The sequence below is a fragment of the Gymnoscopelus microlampas genome, assembly GCF_963454915.1.
Source record: "Gymnoscopelus microlampas genome assembly, chromosome: 5".
NCBI lineage: Eukaryota > Metazoa > Chordata > Actinopteri > Myctophiformes > Myctophidae > Gymnoscopelus > Gymnoscopelus microlampas.
Window position 1 is genome coordinate 8178724 of NC_139942.1, and position 22514 is coordinate 8201237.

Genomic DNA, 22514 nt, shown 5'->3' on the forward strand with positions numbered 1-22514 from the left:
GATATCTGTGTCAACTCCTTTCCTCCCTCCCTCTTTCTCTCCATCTTCCCCTCCTCGCTTTCACTCCTCTTCCTTTGTCTGGTGTTAGCAGATTATACAATAATGTTAATTTGAGTGAATTTGAGGAGTCTGCACACATACTGTAGTGTAGTGACTAGTGAGCACCAATTAGTGGTGTTTGATTGTGCTAAAATACAATAAAACATGTATTGCAAATTACAGCAAGTTGATAAAAATGACACTTTTGTCTCATTTTGTTGCTACTATACACTGGCTGTTATAGTGTATGGTGTTAATAAATCAGTACACTTAAAATCACACCAAAGGCCAAGTGGCCTTGCCCCTGAAACACTAAACCACAGTGTCCTAAATGGAAAATGAGGAAACAAAAAAATTAAAAAAATCCAAAGACCTGGCAAACTGACATGACAACTCAAACACACCCACATTATTTCACAATTCACTATACACTGTCTAGTCCATCAAACCCACATTATTTCCTGGTTCATAAAGGTATATATTGTCATGTTTGCCCGCTGTGGTTACAAACTCCCTGAAGAGTTGATGACAACAAGATGCTGTCTCTGCCTCTGTTCCTCATCCTTCTGACAGGTAAGTCTTATTCTGTTCGTTTTTTTTACAATTGAATCATTTCATATTATTCCCAAAGAACCAGATACATTACGGTGAGCCAAAAGAAGATGATTGTTGATGACTATAGCAGCCTATTTCAATGCAATGCACAACACAACACACATTTTGGGATATTTTCATTATAAATTGGGCTGTTGAATTTGTATCAGATTTTGAGCTCTGTTAAAACACTTTTACAACATTTTAAACTTTTTAAACTTTGAAGCGTAAGGTGGACTGTATGTGAGACTTAAAAAACAATGTGGCTCTGAGTCCAGAACCAATGGTGGTCCGAGCTTTTGCTGCCAAGGCTCCTGAGCTCTGAACTCGATGCCTAAAAGACCAGGGAAAGTGACTTTAAACTGCTGTATCATGAGAACATCTACCCAGAACGTGAATATTACGTGGTGATAAAGCCACTTAATTATTTAGCAAAACAAGTTTGATTTTTCACCGTAAATAAAAGCATCAACCTGTGTGAATGAGACATATCAGCACATTGATAGTTTGATTAATCACATTTGTATTTTATTCGTCACACTCTCGTATGTAAGCGGACCTTGAGAATCTCACACTGGAAAACTCTTCTTAAAACATACTTTAATGAAGACTTTTAATCAATCTTCTCTGAAACATGTTTACAGTTGGAGGAAGAGTGACAGCATGGGACAACGACTTCGACCAAGTTTTGGATGTTGAATGTCCACTTGGCCAAGCTGTTTCCTACGTCGCAAGGTAAATAAATAAATAAATAAATGATGACACACGCACACACGCAACACACACACACACACACACACACACACACACACACACACACACACACACACACACACGCACACGCACATTGAAGCATCTTTTCATTTTTTTTATAGTATCAATCATTCCATCACTTTAATTTGTTTCCAAGCGAACACAGCAACCATTATGAAGATCGTCGCTTTACTGTCCGATGCAAGGCAGCTGTGACCTTCACACAGTGTTACTGGACAGGCTGGGTCAACGATTTTGATCATCCCGTGAACTTCCACTGTCGTGACAACTATGTCATCACTGCGATGAACAGTTATCACAGCGATCACCACGAAGACAGACGGTAAGAACAGTGCATGCAAACCTATTGTCATGAAAAGCTGGCATGAAATGTAAGGCATTAGCATTAGGGTTTTATACAAAGGACTATTTTAATAGCAATAGCTACTGTGTGTGTGTGTGTGTGTGTGTGTGTGTGTGTGTGTGTGTGTGTGTGTGTGCGTGCGTGCGTGCGTGCGTGCGTGCGTGCGCTGCGTGCGTGTGTGTGGCTGGCGAGGCGCTACATCCACCCGGAGCAGAAATGTGTGGGGAGGGGCTAATTGGCATAATGACTGGAGAAAAAAGGGGTACAAATATATGTCATTTAAAAAAAAGAAAGGGAGAGAAAAAAATGAATGGAATGGATGGACAACCTCCACCCAGCCACCTCCAATGAATAAATAAATACAATATCATTTCAGATGGCAGTTTCGCTGCTGTGGGTCCCCTCGACTGAAAACACATGGCTGTCGTCAAACACACTGGGTGAACAACTGGGACCAGTACTTCTCCTGGAGAGTTCCTGGAGGACACTACATGACAGGCATGTACAGTGTCCACCATAATGGCAGAGAGTAAGTGCAGTCACAGCCCCAGGTTGTTTTTCTCTTTGTCTCTATAACTGCAGTGTTGTTCTTTATCATTTATTATTACATAAAAACACACACACACACACACACACACACACACACACACACACACACACACACACACACACACACACACACACACACACACAGGCAGAGCGAGGAGAGAAATATCTACATGTGTTTAATGAACGTTAAATGGAATAGATGTCCACAATCCAACTGGTTAATCGTGTTACATCGACCCCAAACATCTGAAAAGCAGGCAAAGATATCCAGACAACTCTGCTTCTACGTCACAAGTCACAAACAATGTTTTTTGACTTGTACTTGAACTGAAGCCCAGTCAGTGGTGTAAAAAGCACTTTTGTTTTTTTTACTTAAGTAAAAGTATCAATACCGCAATGCAGAAATACTCTGTTACAAGTGAAAGTCTGTTATTCAAAATGTACTTGAATACAATTACAAAAGTATTGGCATAAAAATATACTTAAAGGACCAAAAGCAAAAGTAATCAATAAGCAGAATGTTTTCAAATGTATACATCTTTTGAAAATATATATAGCAGATCTACAAGCTCACAACACGTTGCACCGCGTCGCCTTCACTGTTAACCCGGAGAAGTTCAATAAACTTAACATTTTTGTTGAAACCGGTTGCATCTAAAACAGTTAAGTTATGTGATTGAAAAACTTGAGTCATATTCAACTCAAAAAAATATGTTTCCTGCACTTGAAGCATTTAAGTTGTATAAACTAAACGCCAAGTTGACTGAACTTAAAAACCTTTGTACTAATAACTAAGAATGTTAAGTTCAATGCACTAAGTTGCAAAGTTATTTTAACTTAAAAATCTTTGTACTAATAACTAAGAATGTTAAGTTCAATGCACTTAGTTGCAAAGTTATTTTAACTTAAAAACCTTTGTACTAATAACTAAGAATGTTAAGTTCAATGCACTAAGTTGCAAAGTTATTTTAACTTAAAAATCTTTGTACTAATAACTAAGAATATTAAGTTCAATGCACTTAGTTGCAAAGTTAATTATTCAAATAATTACTCCACTTAGCATCTTAAATAAAATAAGCAAATACACAATATGACTTTGACTTTGTTTATTTCAAAATGTTCAGCATTTTTTAACGTTTTAACAGTGCATGGAAAAAAACATCTGCCCTTCATGTCCTGGATTAGGACATTACATTTTCACATAAAACATGGCATCATTATGCTGTTTAACAAAATGCACGTATAGTGCTTAAACATCTGAACAGTATTATGGTCAATATTTCAATGAATCACTCCATGGTTTGATATTGTTGCTGTCGGTTGGAAGCCTCATTTGTCCAAAACTGTAAAACATTTTTTATAAAAAAAACATTTCAAAATAGTAAGAGCACATGTTAAAATATTGAAAATAGCTGTACAAGCTCACAGTGCCAATGTGCAATAATCTGAGGTATGTCTGTTTTGTCAGTAAATGTGTAATTAAAGCACCTGATGGCCTGATTTAGCGTTCCTAGAGTGAATATCTCTTGTGTATCAGGTCTGTTAGACACAGATATCGTGTAAAATGTCAGGAGGGTAACCAGTGACCACATTAAAGTACTCCAGATTCTCATTTTTGAAATTTTGAGCATTGCGTATTGCCCTTTAGAAAAATGTGTGTTTCCCTTCGAAACGAAACGTCCACATCTCAGACAGAGGGCCAAATTTCCTTATAAGTTCTGGGTAATGTTCCACAACATGGCTTTAATTTGTAATCAGGAAACGTCGACTGCAGCAGCTGCCTGTGCTCTGTGATCTTACTGTCCAGGAAATGCACCGTCTCTTCTGTGTGCCTTGGTGTAACAGCTAGCTCAACAATGTCTTTGAGAAGCATGATACTTTCCCAAGTGTTGTCACCCTCAGGGACACAGTGACCAATAAAAAAATGGAAGGAGCCTTATGAGACACCAATTCTCATGGCCATTTCCACCAATAGTCCCTTTTTTTGGAAAATCCCTTTGCAATAATCTGAGGTCTGTCTGTTTTGTCAGTAAATGTGTAATTAAAGCACCTGATGGCCTGATTTAGCGTTCCTAGTGTGAAATACCTCTTGCGTATCAGGTCTGTAAGACACAGAGATAGCTCATATGGAACAATGCCTTCCAAGAGATCGTGTAAAATGTCAGGAGGGTAACCAGTGACCAAATGAAAGTGCTCCAGATTCTCAGTTAATGGACATGCTCCTTTCACACCATAACTCTGCCTCAATGCTGGGTCCTCTCTCACCCCCTGCACCTGCCTATCATGGGACTCTTTGTCTCAGAGTGTAAATAATCCATCACATGTGTGTGTGTGTGTGTGTGTGTGTGTGTGTGTGTGTGTGTGTGTGTGTGTGTGTGTGTGTGTGTGTGTGTGTGTGTGTGTGTGTGTGTGTGTGTGTGTGTGTGTGTGTGTGTGTGTGTGTGTGTGTGTGTGTGTGTGTGTGTGATGGGCATACAAGGTTTCTGCCCGACAGCAGCAATATGTTACACTCTGTTTAAATGGTTTTCTACAGACTGAATGCTCAGCAGAACAGATGACTTCAAATTGACAAACATGAATGGAACATGCTTAAAAGGCAAAATGTACACAAAATACAAACAAATTGTTTTATACACATACAGTATGCTGCAGCCTACATGAATAGGTCATGCACAAATAGTACACACACACATACAGACTTATTGGATTCCATGTCAAATTGGTTTGGGTTACTTTGATGCATTCTGGATTGTCATATTGTACTCTAATCAATGTGTGTGTACCACACTGTATGAGCATTTACTTTGTGTGTACTTTGTGTATATACAGAATATAAAATAAAACACACTGTAAACAGTACAGCAAACTTTCTAAAGGTTTAACAGTATACTACTGCTAAAGATAAAGTGATTTGTTTAGAACTATTTACAAGCCTTTACATTGTCAGCTGATCTTTGAATAACACTTTGAAGGCTAAAGATAAAGTGCTTAGTTATGAACTATTGGAACCCCTTTTATATTGTCAGCTGATCTTTGTGAAACACTTTTAAGGCTAAAGATAAAGTGCTCAGTTATGAACTATTGGAACCCCTTTTATACTGTCAGCTGATCTTTGCATAACTCTTTGAAGGTAAGAAAAACACCAAAAGAGGAAAACTAAGGAAACAAAACAAAAACATTAAATCAGAGCAATTTTTTAAGTTGATTTGTGGGTGCCAGTTCACTTCATGTTGCTCTAAAAGTGCAAAATTATTCTACTGATACAGACATGAAGTGATTAGTTTTGAACCCATGTTTTATGCTTCCAACTGATCTTGTAAGCTTCGAACGAGCTCACTTCTACCCAGGTTGAGCATTACCTTTTGTATGAAGTTGCATGTATTTTTCATGCGCTTCGGGTAGTCAAGGTGCAGGGCATAAATCAGACCCAAAAGAAGACAGCCGGCCTGAGGCAGGTTGGCCACCTACATCACCATACTCCCTTCCAAGATGATCCCGACTTTGGATGGGTTGAGCTGAGGGCTTTCTGGATCGATGCAAAGGATTCCCACTGGTGTCTCACTGTACAGGGACATCGCACTGACATCCTAACACAGAAAGAAACAAATGGACAAGGACAGGACAGGACATAATCATACCATTAGATAATGCTGTGCAAATATATAATGTAAAGAGTTGCACAATATAAACTGCACTTAAGTAATTGTTAAAAGGATTAATGCCATATTTGGATCTGTGCATTACAAATACCATACTTGTATCAAAACTGTGCATCAAATATGCTAACGTAACAAGGTGTAATGATCAGTCAGTTGGTGCATGTATCTGCAAACACGCATGTGACATTAATTATAAGCTGACCGATAAAAGTATTCTTTGGCCGATAAAATATAATCTTGTCGGCCAAGGTGGCCGGCCCCCAAATTGTCTAGCGGAAACCCTGATATATACACCTGCAACATTTACAACAAATGAAGTTACTTACGGAGCAAGTCTTGAAGACAGCAGGATCGTCCCCTAAGATGACTGGCAGCCCCCGGAGACAAACGGACCTGACATCTGTTGGCTCTGTGGTCTGGAAGATAACGGATATAACAACAAGTATATTAACCTTCAAATATGTTCCAGACCAGAAGTAACCCCAAATTCCCTGCAGACTTTCAGGACTGGATAGTACATGAGAGAAGGAGTTGAAATGAAAGGAGGTAAGAAAGGCAGAGGATAGAGGCAAAGAGATGAAACAAGAATAGAGAAAAGCAGAGACGGCGGGAGAAAAAGAAGACAGGATATGAGAAAAGGATAGAGATGAATAGACAAAACAATGAAAGGGGGAAATGATAGAGATAGAGATATGAGAATAGATGACATGAGAAGAAAAAAGTTTGCAAATGAAAAGGGAAAGTAGAGGAACAGAGATCAAGGGAAGAGGAAGTAGACTAGTGCAGACAACTCACCTTGGTCTGAAGTAAAAGCTCACACTGACGTTGTCCGGTGACACCTTTCTTCTTCCTGAAATGGTCAATCAGCCTTGGGGACAACTGGTCAGGCGCTCCAAAGGAAAGGTCACTGAGATCTTGCCCCACCACCCTGTTGAACTTGCACCGAATCTGAAACAGAGCAAACATATAAGCCCATGGTCAAATAATATAAATATGAGACCCTCAGCTAAATGATGATCTCATAGTAAATTGGCACAAGCAAAAAAATATAATTATCAACAGAAATGTATTGTGTGCCATGCATAAATGCATTATTGAACATTACATTTCGAAAACACAAGGCTACAAAGTCCTATTTTGTAAATATTCAAAACTTACCTGGCTTTTGAAAAGAGCTGGCCCTCGCTGTACCATCTGGCTGATGCCTTTGTTGGGAGGTTCACGGTCAACACCACCATATCTTCTACAGTGGACATCAAGTGGACCCATCTGTGACCATTTATGTCTAGAATTTGCCATCTTATGCAACAGACTGGTCTCCCATCCTTCCCAGCCAAAGCGTGCAGATCGTTGGGTAAGACACGGGTGTTTCTCTATTAAGGCTTTTGCAACGGCCTTACGATCACTCTTGAGGGGGTATGGAGTAAATGCATGAATGGTCTTAGCCAGTTTCTCCAAAATCTTATGTTTGAGCTCTTTTGTCACTTTGAAGTTGGTTGGATCCCTCATATACATCAGGTTACCTTGATTGAGTCTATACTCAACATAAACACCAAAATTGGGAATCTCAAATACCTCTGGCCAGTCTGACCTTATACCTAGAGAGGAGTTGAACAGGATCTCTGTGTCTTCCTGGCTGCTTGTGTCTGCCTGCAGGATGATTGTGTCATTAGAAATATCTAAGTTAGGTTCTTCAGTGGTTGTTGGTATTGGTACCAGCTCAATTAAAGGGATGACTTGGATGGTTGGCTTCTCTGGGAGCTCAGAGAGATCGTTGAGGTTACACAGTTTGTTGTCCCAATAAGGATCTTCATATAGTAAGGAGAAGTTGTAGTTTGCTTGGAGAGTGTTTTTGAGCCAGCCAATTAAATCTTCAAGTGTGCCAGGTCGTGGCGTCATTGTCAGCTTCCGTATATCTCCCGCCGGAAGTATAACCCTCATGGTAAATTTCTGCTGTACAGCCATCTGCGGGGGAAAAAAAAAAATTAGCACAGGGTTTCTTAAAGTGGAGTCTTGCAAAATTAGTTAATATAACAGCACACTCAGTTTAACCAGTTTAGCCCCATTTTATATTTAGGATATTCACATTTTGCATTCTGAGCTTAAGATTGGCTTATAGATCTAAATATTTCAATAATTTACAAAATAAATTACACAAATCTCTTCTGGGGGTCCCTGGTATACATTTGGGTAGGGGTCCTTGACATGAAAAGGGTGATTTAGCATATAACAAATCGTCTCAGTGTTACCATAAGTTGTCCTTGTTGGACCGTGTATGCAGATAATGGGAAAACATCATTCAACTCTGACATCTTCACTACACAGGGCAGATGACTGTCGATAAGTTGGTAAGATCTTAAATGCTCAAAGTACCAGGCTGTCATTTTTTTGCAGACAAACATAATTTCTGTGTTAGCTGCAACAATCTTTTCAATCTGGACAAAATCAGGGAGACCTGCGCATGAGCCAGTAGAGACTATCATACTTGGTTGATACTTGACTCCATCTACACAGACAGATGACACATCAAGAATTGACCCTGGATTTGTAATGTTTTGAGCAATTACTCTCTGAACATTCAAAGGGAATGAGGCAAGCAAAACCGGGGTAACTTTTGTCATCTCAACTGATGGTCTGAAATATGAGTTAGAGTCAAGATGGTAACTGGCTGCTTTCTGGTGCTTGTTAGCAAGTGTCATGGCAACATTTTTGAAATTTTGAGCATTGCGTATTGCCCTTTTGAAAAATTTGTGTTTCCCTTCGAAACGAAACGTCCACACCTCAGACAGAGGGCCAAATTTCCTTATAAGTTCTGGGTAATGTTCCACAAAGTGATGCTTTGGCTTTAATTTGTAATCAGGAAACGTCGACTGCAGCAGCTGCCTGTGCTCTGTGATCTTACTGTCCAGGAAATGCACCGTCTCTTCTGTGTGCCTTGGTGTAACAGCTAGCTCAACAATGTCTTTGAGAAGCATGATAATTTCCCAAGTGTTGTCACCCTCAGGGACACAGTGACCAATAAAAAATGGAAGGAGCCTTATGAGACACCAATTCTCATGGCCATTTCCACCAATAGTCCCTTTTTTGGAAAATCCCTTTGCAATAATCTGAGGTCTGTCTGTTTTGTCAGTAAATGTGTAATTAAAGCACCTGATGGCCTGATTTAGCGTTCCTAGTGTGAAATACCTCTTGCGTATCAGGTCTGTAAGACACAGAGATAGCTCATATGGAACAATGCCTTCCAAGAGATCGTGTAAAATGTCAGGAGGGTAACCAGTGACCACATGAAAGTGCTCCAGATTCTCAGTTAATGGACATGCTCCTTTCACACCATAACTCTGCCTCAATGCTGGGTCCTCTTTAACCTCCTGCACCTGCCTATCATGGGACTCTTTGTCTCTGAGTGTGAAGAATCCATCACATACCTCTTGTTGATGATCCAGAGCGTCACACTTGCTTGCCAAACAGAATCTGCAGAACTTGTCAACTTTCGAAAAGCTCTCTAAGAATCCTGCAAGAGAGTGAGCACCAAGATTATCAGCAGCAACAAATAAGACTGTGCCTTTTACACTTGCACCTAGTTTCTCCAGGTAAACACCGTCCTGCTCCAATAACTTTAGATCATAGATAAGTGGTTGCAGAACTTTGTCATAACCACCACAATCTTTGACTGTGGATGTATTACACAGTAGAGCAAGTTGGATTGAGTTGAGGGTTGACCTGTATTTTGCAGGTATGTTCAGAATGACCCAGTATACTGCACACATCTTATGTTTCACCCTTGATGTCCCTAAAGGATTGGCAACTTCAAAGTCATCAATGTAAAGGCCCAGAGCAATTGTGAACTCATCCGTTGCAAGAAGAGTGTTTTCTTTAAAGTACTGGCCATCTTCATATGATCTGTATTCCTCTTGCACTTGGACTTTTTCTGACATGGCTTTGTTCAACACGTCACTTTTGTTAAGCAACTTCTGGAGCATGGGAATAATGGGGACATACGCAACTGTTTTTTTTCCTTTTTTCACAACAAATTCTAATGGGTTTACCAGTGGAAACTCTCTGCGTACATAGGCTGCTCTCTTTTTAGTAGTTCCTAGGGGTCCTGCTTTAGCACACAATGCTATCATGTTACTTTCTGACACAGCACTAGTAACCTCTCTCACAATGGTTTCATCCATGTCTGGATAATATTTCTTCAAGACAGCCTTCACTCTGTTATGCAGAAGTGGCTCTGACAGCTTATTGAATTGACAAAGCTGTTGTACTATTTCTTGCACAGAACTCTCTGGTATGTGCAGAACTGCGTGCATCTTTAACAGAAGTGATGCTAGGTTGTGCGTAAGCTGGTTTTCTAAATCACAAAGTTCTTTCTCACTAGCCTCTTCACTCACCTGTTCTAACTTCTCCATATCATCATCATCATTTGACAGCTGATCTTGTTCAGCATCACTGTCATTGCTAACATAATCACAACCAATTATAGCTGAATTAAACATCTTCCAGTTCTGTTCCCTGTGTTTTCTACTCTTGTGTGCTTTGAAAGTGCTGTGGACACTGCATTCATAGTCACAGTCCTTATAAGGGCACCTTACTTTATGGTTAACTTTTAAGTGTGCATTATACAGGTGAGCAAAGTATTCAGTCTCAGAACAAGACTCAGAAAAATCACATGAGAGGCAGGAAAACTTAACTGGAACATCTAAACATGGTTGCTGATCTGGAAGTTTGGTGTGAAGCCGGGATAAGTGCACTTTTAGTGCATTGAGTGATTTAAATGTACATAGACATTCCTGATGTAAGCAAGGAATTGGTTCGGTTCTTGCATAACTTCCATGTTTTAGCCTATAATGTTTAAAAAGCTGTGCTCTCTTGTCACAGTTAAAAGGGCAATACTTACACTTCCAAAGCATCTTCCTGTGACCTGCAACACAACACAAAACAAAACAAATGAGGGAACTGCTATAATTAATAACTACAATATCTATTCTGTATTTAACAGTGGTGGAAAGTAACTAAGTACATGTACTCAAGTAGCTTGTACATCTGCTTTTTTCAACTGATTTGTATACATTAATTTGTAAACAGGTGAAATGGGATATTGTGCATAATCAGTACTTTTACTTAATGCGACAAAAATATCTCCATGAATTCAAGGCTTCAGTGTTGTGTAATTGATTGAATTTTTTTTTAAAATATTTTTTGGGGTGAACTACTCCTTTAAGAGCTGACTGTAGGCTTACTTCAGCTAGGCTACCTGGCAATTTTGTGCAGGCTTTTCAGGCCAGGACCCCAAAAATAATCATATTTGAACTGGGGACCCCCCCACCCTGACAAGCACTTGGAATGTTGGCATTCAATTTTATTTGACTCAGTTCCACAGATGAATATTGTGAAAACAGCAGATCTACAAGCTTGTAGATTGGCCTTTTTTTTTTATTGCCTCTTTCTCATTATTTGACAATTTGGCTAATGTTTCACCTGTTTTTAAATATTTGTTGATTACTTTTGATGCAGTAATGGTATTTTCTTCTCCTTTCTTTTTAGGTATAATTTAATAGAAGATGATGATAGCACACAGTGAATGTTTTCTTATGTATGTTGATCAGGCAATAGCCTTTCTGCTCCCTGGCCCAATTAAAATGGCAAAATTGCATGGTGGAATTAATAAAAAGCCAACATTTTTTTAACACTTCATTAAGCCTATGCATGAAATAAAATGATTTCATTTGTTTCAGGGAGGGTTATTGAGATATCTGCCAGTACATTATTTAATTAGCCAAATGTAGTAATATTAGTGTTTGGAGTGACAGTACTCACCAGAATATATGGTAGCAGCCCCTCTTCTGCGCGGTGATGTTTGTTGGCCTGCACCCTGACGCACGTTAAAAAGCACCCGCTTGTATTCGGTTGAAATGGTACACAACGTGTTCCCAAACCTCCTCGAGTGAGAAAGGCTCCGTGAACAGATAAAAAATGTCTAAAACAAACTATACTGTCCAACTTCTCTGAGACTGACTGACTAATCAAGCAGCATGTGTTTGTGTAATGGCGTCTTGCCAAACATCTTCACAGCTGTCTTCTTCCCATCAATCATTGCGTCAAAAAGGGGTGTGGTCTTGACAACTTAGTTATTTTAAGTTTTACAGACTTTAAACTCAAATGTTTTAATGCATTTGAACTCAAAGTTTTTTACACATTGCATTACTATTAAATGTTGAGTAGAATATACTTATTTTTTTTTAGTAATGCAATAAAACTTAAATAGTCTATGTACATTGTACTTTTTGTTTTAAGTAGAAATAAAGTCCGGGTTAACAGTGTTTGCATATAACTTTGTATATTTTGATGCCAATACATTTTGAACACAGGCCTTTTACTTGTAATTATTGTAATTGTGGTATTGTTACTTTTACTTAAGTAACATATCTGAGTACTTCTTCCACCACTGGTTGCACGTGGTTACAGTTGCAACATGTTGTGTTATTATGAATCATTGTTGTGGACTGGGCTGAACAATTACAACAGAGCAAGAAGGTGGACTGTCTCTTCCCTGATGTTACGCATACATAAACATTGTAGTTAAGTTTATGTGTGATCATCACACTATTCACCTTTCATACTGATTCACATGAGCTAAATGTCTACGCCAACCTTTAGAAGAGTCATTCAATTTACTATGCTTTGTTTTATATTGACAGGGATCGTCTCTACATGTTCAGACACTGCCAGGGACGTACCCGCTGAAGACCAAGACAGTGGCAGCAATACATTCTATGATTGTCTGTAATTGCCCGTCTATTCATCGTATTATTCATTTACTTTCAGCTTCATTCTCATGACTGTATAGAGTTGGTTCATTATAATCTCACATTGTTATGAATATGAATGGGTGTTGTAGCAGAGATAGTGTTCATAGCAATGAGGAATTTAACAGAACCTAAACACTGTATCAGGTCCATTTGGTTAAATATGTATCCATGGGGTTAGATTTGTATCCTCTTAGAACTCCTTCTTGTCAGTCTCCCGAAACCTTCCGAGGCAACCGGACACTGAACCTCTGAATTCAGGTTCACTTCTTTATTATACTTTATATCTCTGTCGTATCAAATAAATATCCAAGCATTAAAGTGGTCATTGTTTATTATCTTACCAAGGAAATGCTTAATTTACACAACAGAGAGTCCCAGTCATCTGTTCCACACACAGACAGACATATCACTTTGGGGTTGCCAAGTCTGTTGCCATGTCTGCCCCTGAAAGAAAAGGCAGGGAGGTCTGAGAAGACCTCCCATAAAGGGTCGTCACATTGAGTCAAGTCCCAATTGTATTTATTTATTATGTGCTCAATCGAGTAACAAAACAAAACAAACACACACACACAAAACAAAAAAACACGTAATCTCTCTAGGTTGTTTTGGGCTTCCTATTGCATTCCTATCTATAGAGAACTGGCTTTAACAAGAGCTGTCAAGTGCTTTAGTGGAATAGCCTTTTTCTATAAATCGACTGTAAATCTCTCTGCTTTTGGCTGGAACATCTCTGTCGTTGTCATAAATCCTACAAGGCTTTGAAACTGACCATAATGGGAAGCTCCTCTGTCAGAGTAAAAATTCTTTGCATGGAGTAAAGTAAAGTATTTGTAATTCTGTAAATATTAGTATAAATAACCCAAGTCATTTTTACTAATTACCAGATCTTAGAAGTTAATCATGTTCTTATTCATTAGACTCCAAAGAGAGGCTCTTATTTGTGTTTGCATTGTTAAAGGACTACTTCACCCATTTTCAACCCATCTTCAATTGGTCCTCACTAATGCTCTTGATAAGATGGCACCATTTATGTCTATTAACTCTGTGTCTCAGAGGCTGTGGCAGTTCAGAAACCTGCCTACCAGTGACATCATCTATGGGGAATAAAAGCTAATAGAAACTGCAGGCTTTCTGTTCCTTGAACATTAAGGTATTTGTGAAATATCAACAGCTCATCTACAGTGCCATCCCACCACATAACGACATCATCAATATATCGGGCCCGCCAAATGATCTTATCTAAAAACAATTTAAAAAACATTAAAACCAGCATAATGGACACCCATTGCACAGCTCTTTATTGGCTTAAATAATTCATCCTGCAACAGGAAAACATGATTATTTAGAGTGAATTTAGGTTGAAAGGGGCCCTTTCACACCAAGGGCCACATGCTGCCCCGCAGAGGCCCTGCCAGGCTCAGCCAAGTTTGGTACGGATTGAATTATTGACTTGTTACAACGGGGGTCATGACAGTTTGGCATGTTGGTGTATAATCACATCAATCCTGGCCTGGGCCTGGCAGGTAGGGGAGTAGGGGAGGTGGAGAGCCAGTGTTGCTTATAATAAGGTTTATTTTTTTAAGTGTAGTTGTTAATTGGTCATGCTTTCTAATGTTTTCATGTCAAGGACCCCCATATTAATATGTATTTGTCCGCAGAGTCGCAGACCCCCATCTGAAAATATGTGGTGCCAGGGACCCCCATACATGATTTATGTTGTTAAAATGTTTCACAAATATTCACAACATTTTACGGTTGTTCCCAATATGTTTTGATCTACAAGTGGTAAAACTAGACCTGGCCGCTTTTTTCTCTTGCAAAATCTGGCAACACTGATTACACCTGCAGTAGCCTACTACGGAGGAAGTGAACAGATATTGAATGAAGCAGCACACAGAGAAAAACTCAATGGCGCCCCCTTGTAAGAGCTTGGCGGCACCCTAGAGAAGGCTATAGGAATAAGGTGAATAATATGACTAAGCCTCTGGTGTCTGTCATTTTGTTTTAAAATACAAAATGTCTATCCTTGTCATGGGCTAGTATGGCCGACTTTAAGTAATCATCACTCAGTCATAATGATGACACTTGGGGAGCCAGATATTTGCTGTGGTGGTTCTCAGTGTCAAAGGTTTGAGAGCTATTTTTATGTATATTTTTATGTAACAATGGGTGGTCAGAGCCAGGGCCTATGGCTACTTGGGGGTCCTTCTCATGAAAATATTTGTGAATCCCTGATCTACTTTGCACTGCCATGTTGTTGCTGGTAGATTGTTGACAGTCAGTTGTACATACATGCTCCAGCATACATATGGCAGCACAGCAGCAGCGAATGAGGTATCTATGTTTATATATCGATGGCACAGAGAGGATGAACAGGAGAGAGTCGGGGCATGTGTACACTGTGCTCTGAGGCCCACAGTGACAGGAAACACACACACACGCACACGCACACGCACACGCACACACGCACACACACACACACACACACACACACACACACACACACACACACACACACACACACACACACACACACACACACACACACACACACACACTATACACACACACAATACCAGTGCACTGCTGGAAGGCTTTTAATAAAACCATCATTGAATGAAAATATTTAACCCCACTAGAGGGCAGCATTGTCAAGCAGGTTAGACATTGCACATTCATTATAAACTACTGGCATGAAGAGAACTGGGGCAGTGGCTCAGATAGAGCAGCCGCTTGAGAAATGGAAGGTTCCAATCCAGGTTGTCAGGGACTAAGGATGAAAAAGAACATGTTCACTAACTCTATATATTTACACTGCATTTTTAACTGTACTGTACAGCCATGTACTGTATTTGAATTCCCTGATCATTAATACAGTAGGCTACGGTACATATAGGCTACTGTCCCTCTCAAATAAACACATAAGTGATCAAATGAAATCCCCAGCTCCCCCTGAACCGCTGCTCCAGACGAGCAGGTTAAATCTGGATCCACAGGTCAGGATGAATGTCCTGTTAAAGGGATAGTTCACCCCAAAAAATACCTTTTTCCTATTGTTTAGTCACCCTATGGAGAAAGCGGTTCCGGTAGGAGACACAAAGGAGACTCTTTGTGTCTCCTACCGGAACTGCTGCCGGTTATCAAATTATTAGGTTACGAATGTGTCTCTGTGTAGGTTAGGAAGTCTCCATAGAGTGTGTAATCGATAGAGAAAAAAGTCATTTTGGGGGTGAACTATCCCTTTAAGCATCGTTTGTTTGCTCTCGAAGACAGCTTCTGCAGTTACACTGCGGTGGAAAAAATCTACTATCCTCCTGGCTTTGTCGAGATTACAGGACATCTGGTTCACTCACAACCCTTTCTGTGTTGCCAGATTCACTGTGTGTGCAAAGCATCCATGTGATGACAATCCAGCCTCCTTTGAGGCATTGACTATATGTTTTTTAAACCCTCCAGAAAAACTCTTGATTATTCGGGCTAAAATCCTTGATTTCGCGATGAAATATGCGTTTTTTATTTGCAATTTTATGCGGTGAAAATGAGGGAAGTTGCGAAATATGTACACGGATATAGACACGGAAGTAAATATAGAGTGTCCGGGTTGATGGGGGAGGGTCTCCTCTATCCACCAGAGCAAAAACATTTTTACCGCGATCGGCCATTTTGTTGCTATCGCCCGTTGCATAAGGTAGATGTGGTTTTCTACAAATGGTTGTATGGAGGTGACGTTTTTTGGGATGACGTCACATGGGTCTGTCGTCCCTTTTTTTTCCGTCCCCCGTCTGAAGCACGCATAAGTGATGCACGGAAAAATAAATAAAAAGGATTTTGGCTTCACCCGGACATGCAATCGGTCGTGCGCATGCGCGGGAGTGAAAAAGATAATAATAACCCGAGAATCGCGATGAAGCTTTTGATCAATTTTGGTACATTTTCGATACGTATCGAGTATCCTGACAGCCTTACCGCCTTCCATCCCGGATGTGAGATCAGATCACAGTATGTCTGCCCAAAAAGGAGTTCCACACTGATGTCATCAATATAATATTAGTTTTGCCCAAATATGGAGTTTGGATTTGTATGGCTGTACCAATTCTGCTGTAGTAGTGGAACACAATCTGTACTAATTTGGAGGTATACTGTAACTTGAACGACAGGGACAAGATTGCAGTGCATGTCTTCAATACAGTGTCTTTGAGATGGATTCAGTTGCCTCCTGTGACAACTGTAAGAGGAGAACTTCCCCCTGAGGTTCCCTCCAACTGTATGTTCCACACAGCTGTGCTCATAGAAGATATAATCTACATCTGGGGGGTGTAGTGAATTTTCAGATAGAGGAAGGTAGCGACTTTATTAAAATCCGGGGGCACGTCTCCAACATGCTTTATGCATTTGATATCGACACCCACAGTTGGGTCAAGCCCGGGGTTTCTGGGACAGTTCCAGAGGGGAGGAGGGGCCACTCAGCCTGTGTCTTGGGGAAGGTCATGTATATCTATGGGGGATGGAACCGGCTGACTGGATACACTAATGACATCTACAAGTTGGACACCACCACAATGGTCTGATCTTTAATTAACACAGGCACTCCACCACCTGCTTCATCACTGCACTCGGCCACCATCATCGGGACAAAGATGTTTGTATTTGGGGGAACAGGGAACCAGAACGAAAACTACAACATTAGAGTGTTTGACACAGAGACCAACTGCTGGCTGAGCACGCCTTCTACACAGCTTCTCCCAGAAGGACGCTGGAGCCCTGCAGCCTTTGCTCACAATGGAGAGCTGTACATATTTGATGGATACAACAGTCATTTGGAGAAGATTTTCAATGATCTGTGGAAATTCAATCCAGAAACCTTCTCCTGGAAGAAGGTTGAGCGAGCCCAAGGGGAAACACCCGTTTCAGATGACTTTTATGTGCTGTTGCATGGTGGAGATCGTATCAAACTCTTTAGAGGATACAGACACAAACCCAGTTATCTGTTCATCTTAGACTTGAATCCTAGTCTGAAGACGTTATGCAAGCTAGCAGTTATTCAGTACAATCTGGAGCAGTCTGAACTCCCGCACGACATCAGGTGGGAACTGGCAGCCATGACAGTTACAGAATAAACTAGAAAATGTGCTCCTCGGAGCACAAGTCGCCGCCAGCAGAGCAGAATTGTGTTGGGAATGTTGGGAATGTTCTAATTCTTACTAAAAATAGAACATGTTACTGTGTCATAGTAATTATATTATTATAGCAATAACTAATGAGATATGGAAGTGGTAAGCAACCACAATCAAATCAACCATTGAATAGCCATTGTTACTATGATCTGAGGCTGATTTTAGAAATTTCTAATTTGTACTGGAAAGTCCTGTTCCTGATTGATCCTCTCTTACCTATTTATATAACATATTGTGATGTCACATGCAGCTTGACCAATGTTGGATGTTCTCAGACGGACACATAGAGACGGACGGCGAGGAAAAGATACTCTCCAAGATATGTTTTGTAGATGTTAAATTTAGAAAAATATCTTTGAAAGAAGATAGATTTTTCTCTTTCGTTTCTGCCATAGAATTCGCGTTGTAGCCCAATAGGGCAAGTTTCCATCTCCAGGAATATCATAGATGGTCAGGTCCTTGCACTTACCATAATATGTTAATTTCTTGTACAAATGTTCTACATTGGGTATAGATCTAGTTTCAGAGGTGATTTTATTCTTGTTTAGGTAAGGTTGTTGTGGTGGTGTCGTCATGGCTTCCCACAATTCACTGTTTTCTTGGATCCAGCGGTCCGTCCAGTCATTACAGATGTCAATATCATTGTATAGAGGATTGTGTTGCTTTAGCCAGCGTAGGGCGTCAAGCACCTTTTTTGGACGCACATACTTATGTATGTAGTGTCCTTTGTAGGCAAGTTTTCGTTTTAGTTTCAGGGGAACAACTTCAGCAGTCTCAGGAAGTCTTGGCAGTAATTTGATGATAGTGTGTACGTCAGATGGCACATTGACGGCATTACCGTGGATTTCCTTTTGTCTGCCTCTTGGCAAGCCAACGAGTTTCATGAAGGCAATACGTTGACTTACCAACCTTTCCTCTAACGGGTGCAAATCCTGCAGTTCTCGGGGTATGGCATCCAGTAATAAGTTGTTAGCCCAAGCCTGTGCAGGGAGTTTCTCCATTTTAATGTAGCGGTGACATGTGTGACAGATCCAAGTGTTGTTTTGCTTGATTGCATTTGGGTCTTTGTCCAGGAGACTTACAGTATCTATTGTTGCTGTGTACTTTGCAGGTTTTAACTTTACCACTGTTTCTCTGTAGAGCATTCGTTCACAGGAGAAACAGACATAATTGGGTCCACTTTCTGACATCTTCTTTAAGAATGCGGCACCAGCTTCATCAACTTGAGCGTCATGTACTTCTTTAAGTGATCTGTAGCATCTCTTCTTACTGGTGTAATCTGCTCGTTGATGTTGTCTTTCATTTATTGAATACTGTACCTTCTTTTCCTTTCTATGTTCTTTACAGACTCTTGTACTCTTTCTTCCAGAGAATGTAGCAATCTTTGCTGTGTCATGTTGTCAGCATTTGTGGCTCGTCTTTGTTTTTTGTCATTTGGGGATTCAAGATGTCTTTGTCTCTGTTTCTTAGCTTTGGCCTTCTGCTGTCGGCATTGCGCCATTGCTTCTTCATGAGGTTTCAGACGATAATTTCCTGCTTCTTCAGTTTGCGTAATGAGAGTTAGTTGCATTGTGTGATCTCAGCTGTAATCTCAGTTTGTACTGAAAAGTGCTGTTCCTGACTGTTCCTGAGCACCAGGAAGCCCGCCAGCAGCAGGATTTTTGGTAAGGAATTTATTCCAAGATTGGAACTTTTTCTGCTAATATCTCCTGACTAAATGGGTAACCGCCTTCCATTCCGACATCTCGCCACTCTGACTAGTGGCTTCCGCGTGCGGTTAGGGTTAGGGTTAGGTATAGGGTTCGTTAACGTCAGAAAGGCGACATGTCGGAAAGGCGACATGTAACCACTAAATGTTAGCTTGGCTGATGGCACTGATGTCACTTCGGAACGCGCACCGCAGCCAATCAAAGCACATCTTTTCAACATATTGTCACGTGTCACGTGAAGCATGACCAATGTTAGCTTGGCTGGGGGGGGGGGACACATCGAAAATCCAACGAAAACATACTCTACAATGACTAGAAAATCTCCGCCAGGCTGGGTTGCCTATCCAGGCCTGTGTCAGTCGTGGGGTGCAGCCGTCAGGACACGAGGAAGCTACAGGGAAAACTAAAGGTTGTACGACAGATGGTGCAACTGTTCACGTTTGTGGCGCCCCCTATCGGCACAAGTGGTGAAAAAACTTGTGCCGTTCTATAGGGACCCCTCAACATGCAACTTCATATTCTGAAAAAAATAAACAATACAAACAAACAAATAAACAGTTCAATTGAGCATACAATTGCTTACTCAGGGAGTAACGTGTATGTAAAGAGTCTTGAGATAACTTGTGATTTGGTGCTTTAATAAAGTTGAATTGAATTGAATTATTAATTATACACATCAACTTATACACTGGTCTCACTTTTGGGTCCGGGGACCACCAAGGATCCAAATGGACCCTAACGGGTCTGTAACTCCGAGAAGGAACCACATGGACCCGTCTACACTCTCAAAGTTAAAGAGGTGGTGCCATGGTTTTGCACTTTTTCTGTTTTTCATGTGTCTATGAGGTTGATAGAACTTCATTAAGCCCCCTGGTGGTGTTTTATGGTGTTATATGTCTTCTCTGACTATTTTGAGTTTCTACCTGGAGGCTGAAACCTTGAGGGTCAAACGTGCCAATAGAAAAACAGCACTTTAGTGACATAGTAAAAATATACCCTCCCCCTCATTATCATAACACAACAGGTGTGGGCATAGATATAGAAACCTAGATACCTCATTGGCCTCTGCAGTTCGTTGGAGTGACCTGTTTCGTATGGTGGCCGCCATACGAGCTGTGATTGGCCAGTGCCCGTTCCCACTGGCCAATCACAGCGTGCCTTTTCTAGGACTTGTCAGAATCTAGTTGTCCCGCCCCCACCTGCCTCTCATTGGCCTACTGAACTCCCCCTTCTGTGACACACGCGGAAATTTCCAGCTGCCCCCCAGGAAGCGGAAGCGCGCCCGCCATACAGACGCTTCAGAGCCAGAGGAGGCCTGCTCTACCTTTATATGTCTATGGGTGTGGGCATGAGGAGGAGGAGGGACTAGGACAGGTGGGTGGTGCTAAGGTGGTGGAGGAGGTGCTATGGTGAGAACCAGGTATACTTAGGGCAGGTACACACTGCAGGACCTTAAAGTGGTCGGGAAGTCATCTGATCGTTAAGCATAACACACTGCAGGAGTTTATTTCTTGAAATCGGCTGTCATAATATCGTTGTGGTCTTCCCAACACGATTGATCCCCGACAAGGGCTGACACACTGTAGGATAGTTCACTAGGATGCTATCTCCAGAGTCAGACCCAATACATACATTTGTGTTTATTCCAATTCATTTTAATCGACGTATCCCGTGGCGTGATATGCCTCTCCCCCTTCTCTCGCTCTCTCTCTCTCTCTCTCTCTCCCTCCCTCTCTCTCTCTCTCTCTCTCTCTCTCTCGCTCGCTCGCACGTCAAGAGCGCAGAAGCGGCCAGTGACAGAATTGCCATGTGCGCTTATTATAAGCGACTTTGGGATTATTTTTCTGTAAAGTTGCTTGAAAGTGTAGTTGCTTTTTTGGCCTTGTTTCCTAATATTGTTTGAACCAGTTGTTCTCAAACATTTTCATGGCAAGACCCCCAAATTAATAATAATAATTCATTGTCCACAGAGGCGCAGACCTCCCCCTTCTGAAAACATACACAAACACAACACATAGACCCCCATTCAAGATCTGTGTGGATTTTGTAAATATCCCCCCCCCCCACAACATTTCTTCTTTAAAAATAGCCTATCTACAACGTGAGCTTGTAGATCGTCTATTTTCAAGTATCCAATGTATTTGTATATAGGCTTAAAGTGCTCATAGTCGCTTTTGTTGGGCTTGTTTTCACAAACCTGGTTGCTTATTTCTCTCGCAAAATCTGGCAACACTCACTCACAGACAGACAACGACACACACACACACACACACACACACACACACACACACACACACACACACACACACACACACACACACACAGATCGTTCGCTCTCTGTGTCTGTCTTTCTCTCTCTCTGTGCAATAGTCTCAAATAAACAGCCCCGGCCCCCTTTGAGCAGGCTCGCTCACTCTCATTCTGTTTTATAATAATGTTTAACTTAATACAGGACTGGACGGTAACTATGCAGGGGATGTATTTGTTGTGGTCAGGTCCACAGACCTTCCATAGCCACGGTGGCTGTAATGTGCACTCATTGGCTGTAGTGTACATCTCCTCGCAAGTTGGTCGCAGATCCTTTCATATTGTATGATATTGTCTTCTGTCCTGTCTGGGACGCATCTGAATATCTAACAGATTAGATATCTGAAAACGGTCGGAAAGCCGTCGCAGAGCGGAGAATCGCGGCCACATCGGGTCGCAGAGCCTTTCACACACACAGAGCATTATCTCGCCGATCAAAGGCCGATCTGCGTCAGGTCGGGAGGTTTTGTCGGCGAGCGCCAAAAAATGTCGGCGACAGCAATATCGGACCTAATGTCCTGCAGTGTGTACCTGGCTTTAATGAACTGGAGGCGTGT

General features: G+C 41.0%; 1 protein-coding gene across 1 annotated transcript; it reads left to right on the plus strand.

Moving 5' to 3' along the window:
- The first annotated feature begins 478 nt into the window (after positions 1-478).
- LOC311045878 (hemagglutinin/amebocyte aggregation factor-like) lies at positions 479-13085 on the plus strand. Its single transcript, XM_084057945.1, has 5 exons — positions 479-612; positions 1278-1368; positions 1544-1729; positions 2127-2279; positions 12657-13085. Exons 1-5 carry the CDS (start codon positions 576-578, stop codon positions 12700-12702), a joined length of 513 nt encoding a protein of 170 aa, XP_083914071.1. The 5' UTR covers positions 479-575; the 3' UTR covers positions 12703-13085.
- Positions 13086-22514: the final 9429 nt, after the last annotated feature.

What these genes read in the sequence shown, in the direction of transcription:
- LOC311045878 (XM_084057945.1), top strand. Translation starts at nt 576, where the DNA reads ATGCTGTCTCTGCCTCTGTTCCTCATCCTTCTGACAG. An exon ending in GCTGTTTCCTACGTCGCAAG is followed by an intron (nt 1,369 to 1,543) that starts GTAAATAAATAA and finishes TTTGTTTCCAAG; the next exon opens with CGAACACAGCAACCATTATG. An exon ending in GTCCACCATAATGGCAGAGA is followed by an intron (nt 2,280 to 12,656) that starts GTAAGTGCAGTC and finishes TTATATTGACAG; the next exon opens with GGATCGTCTCTACATGTTCA.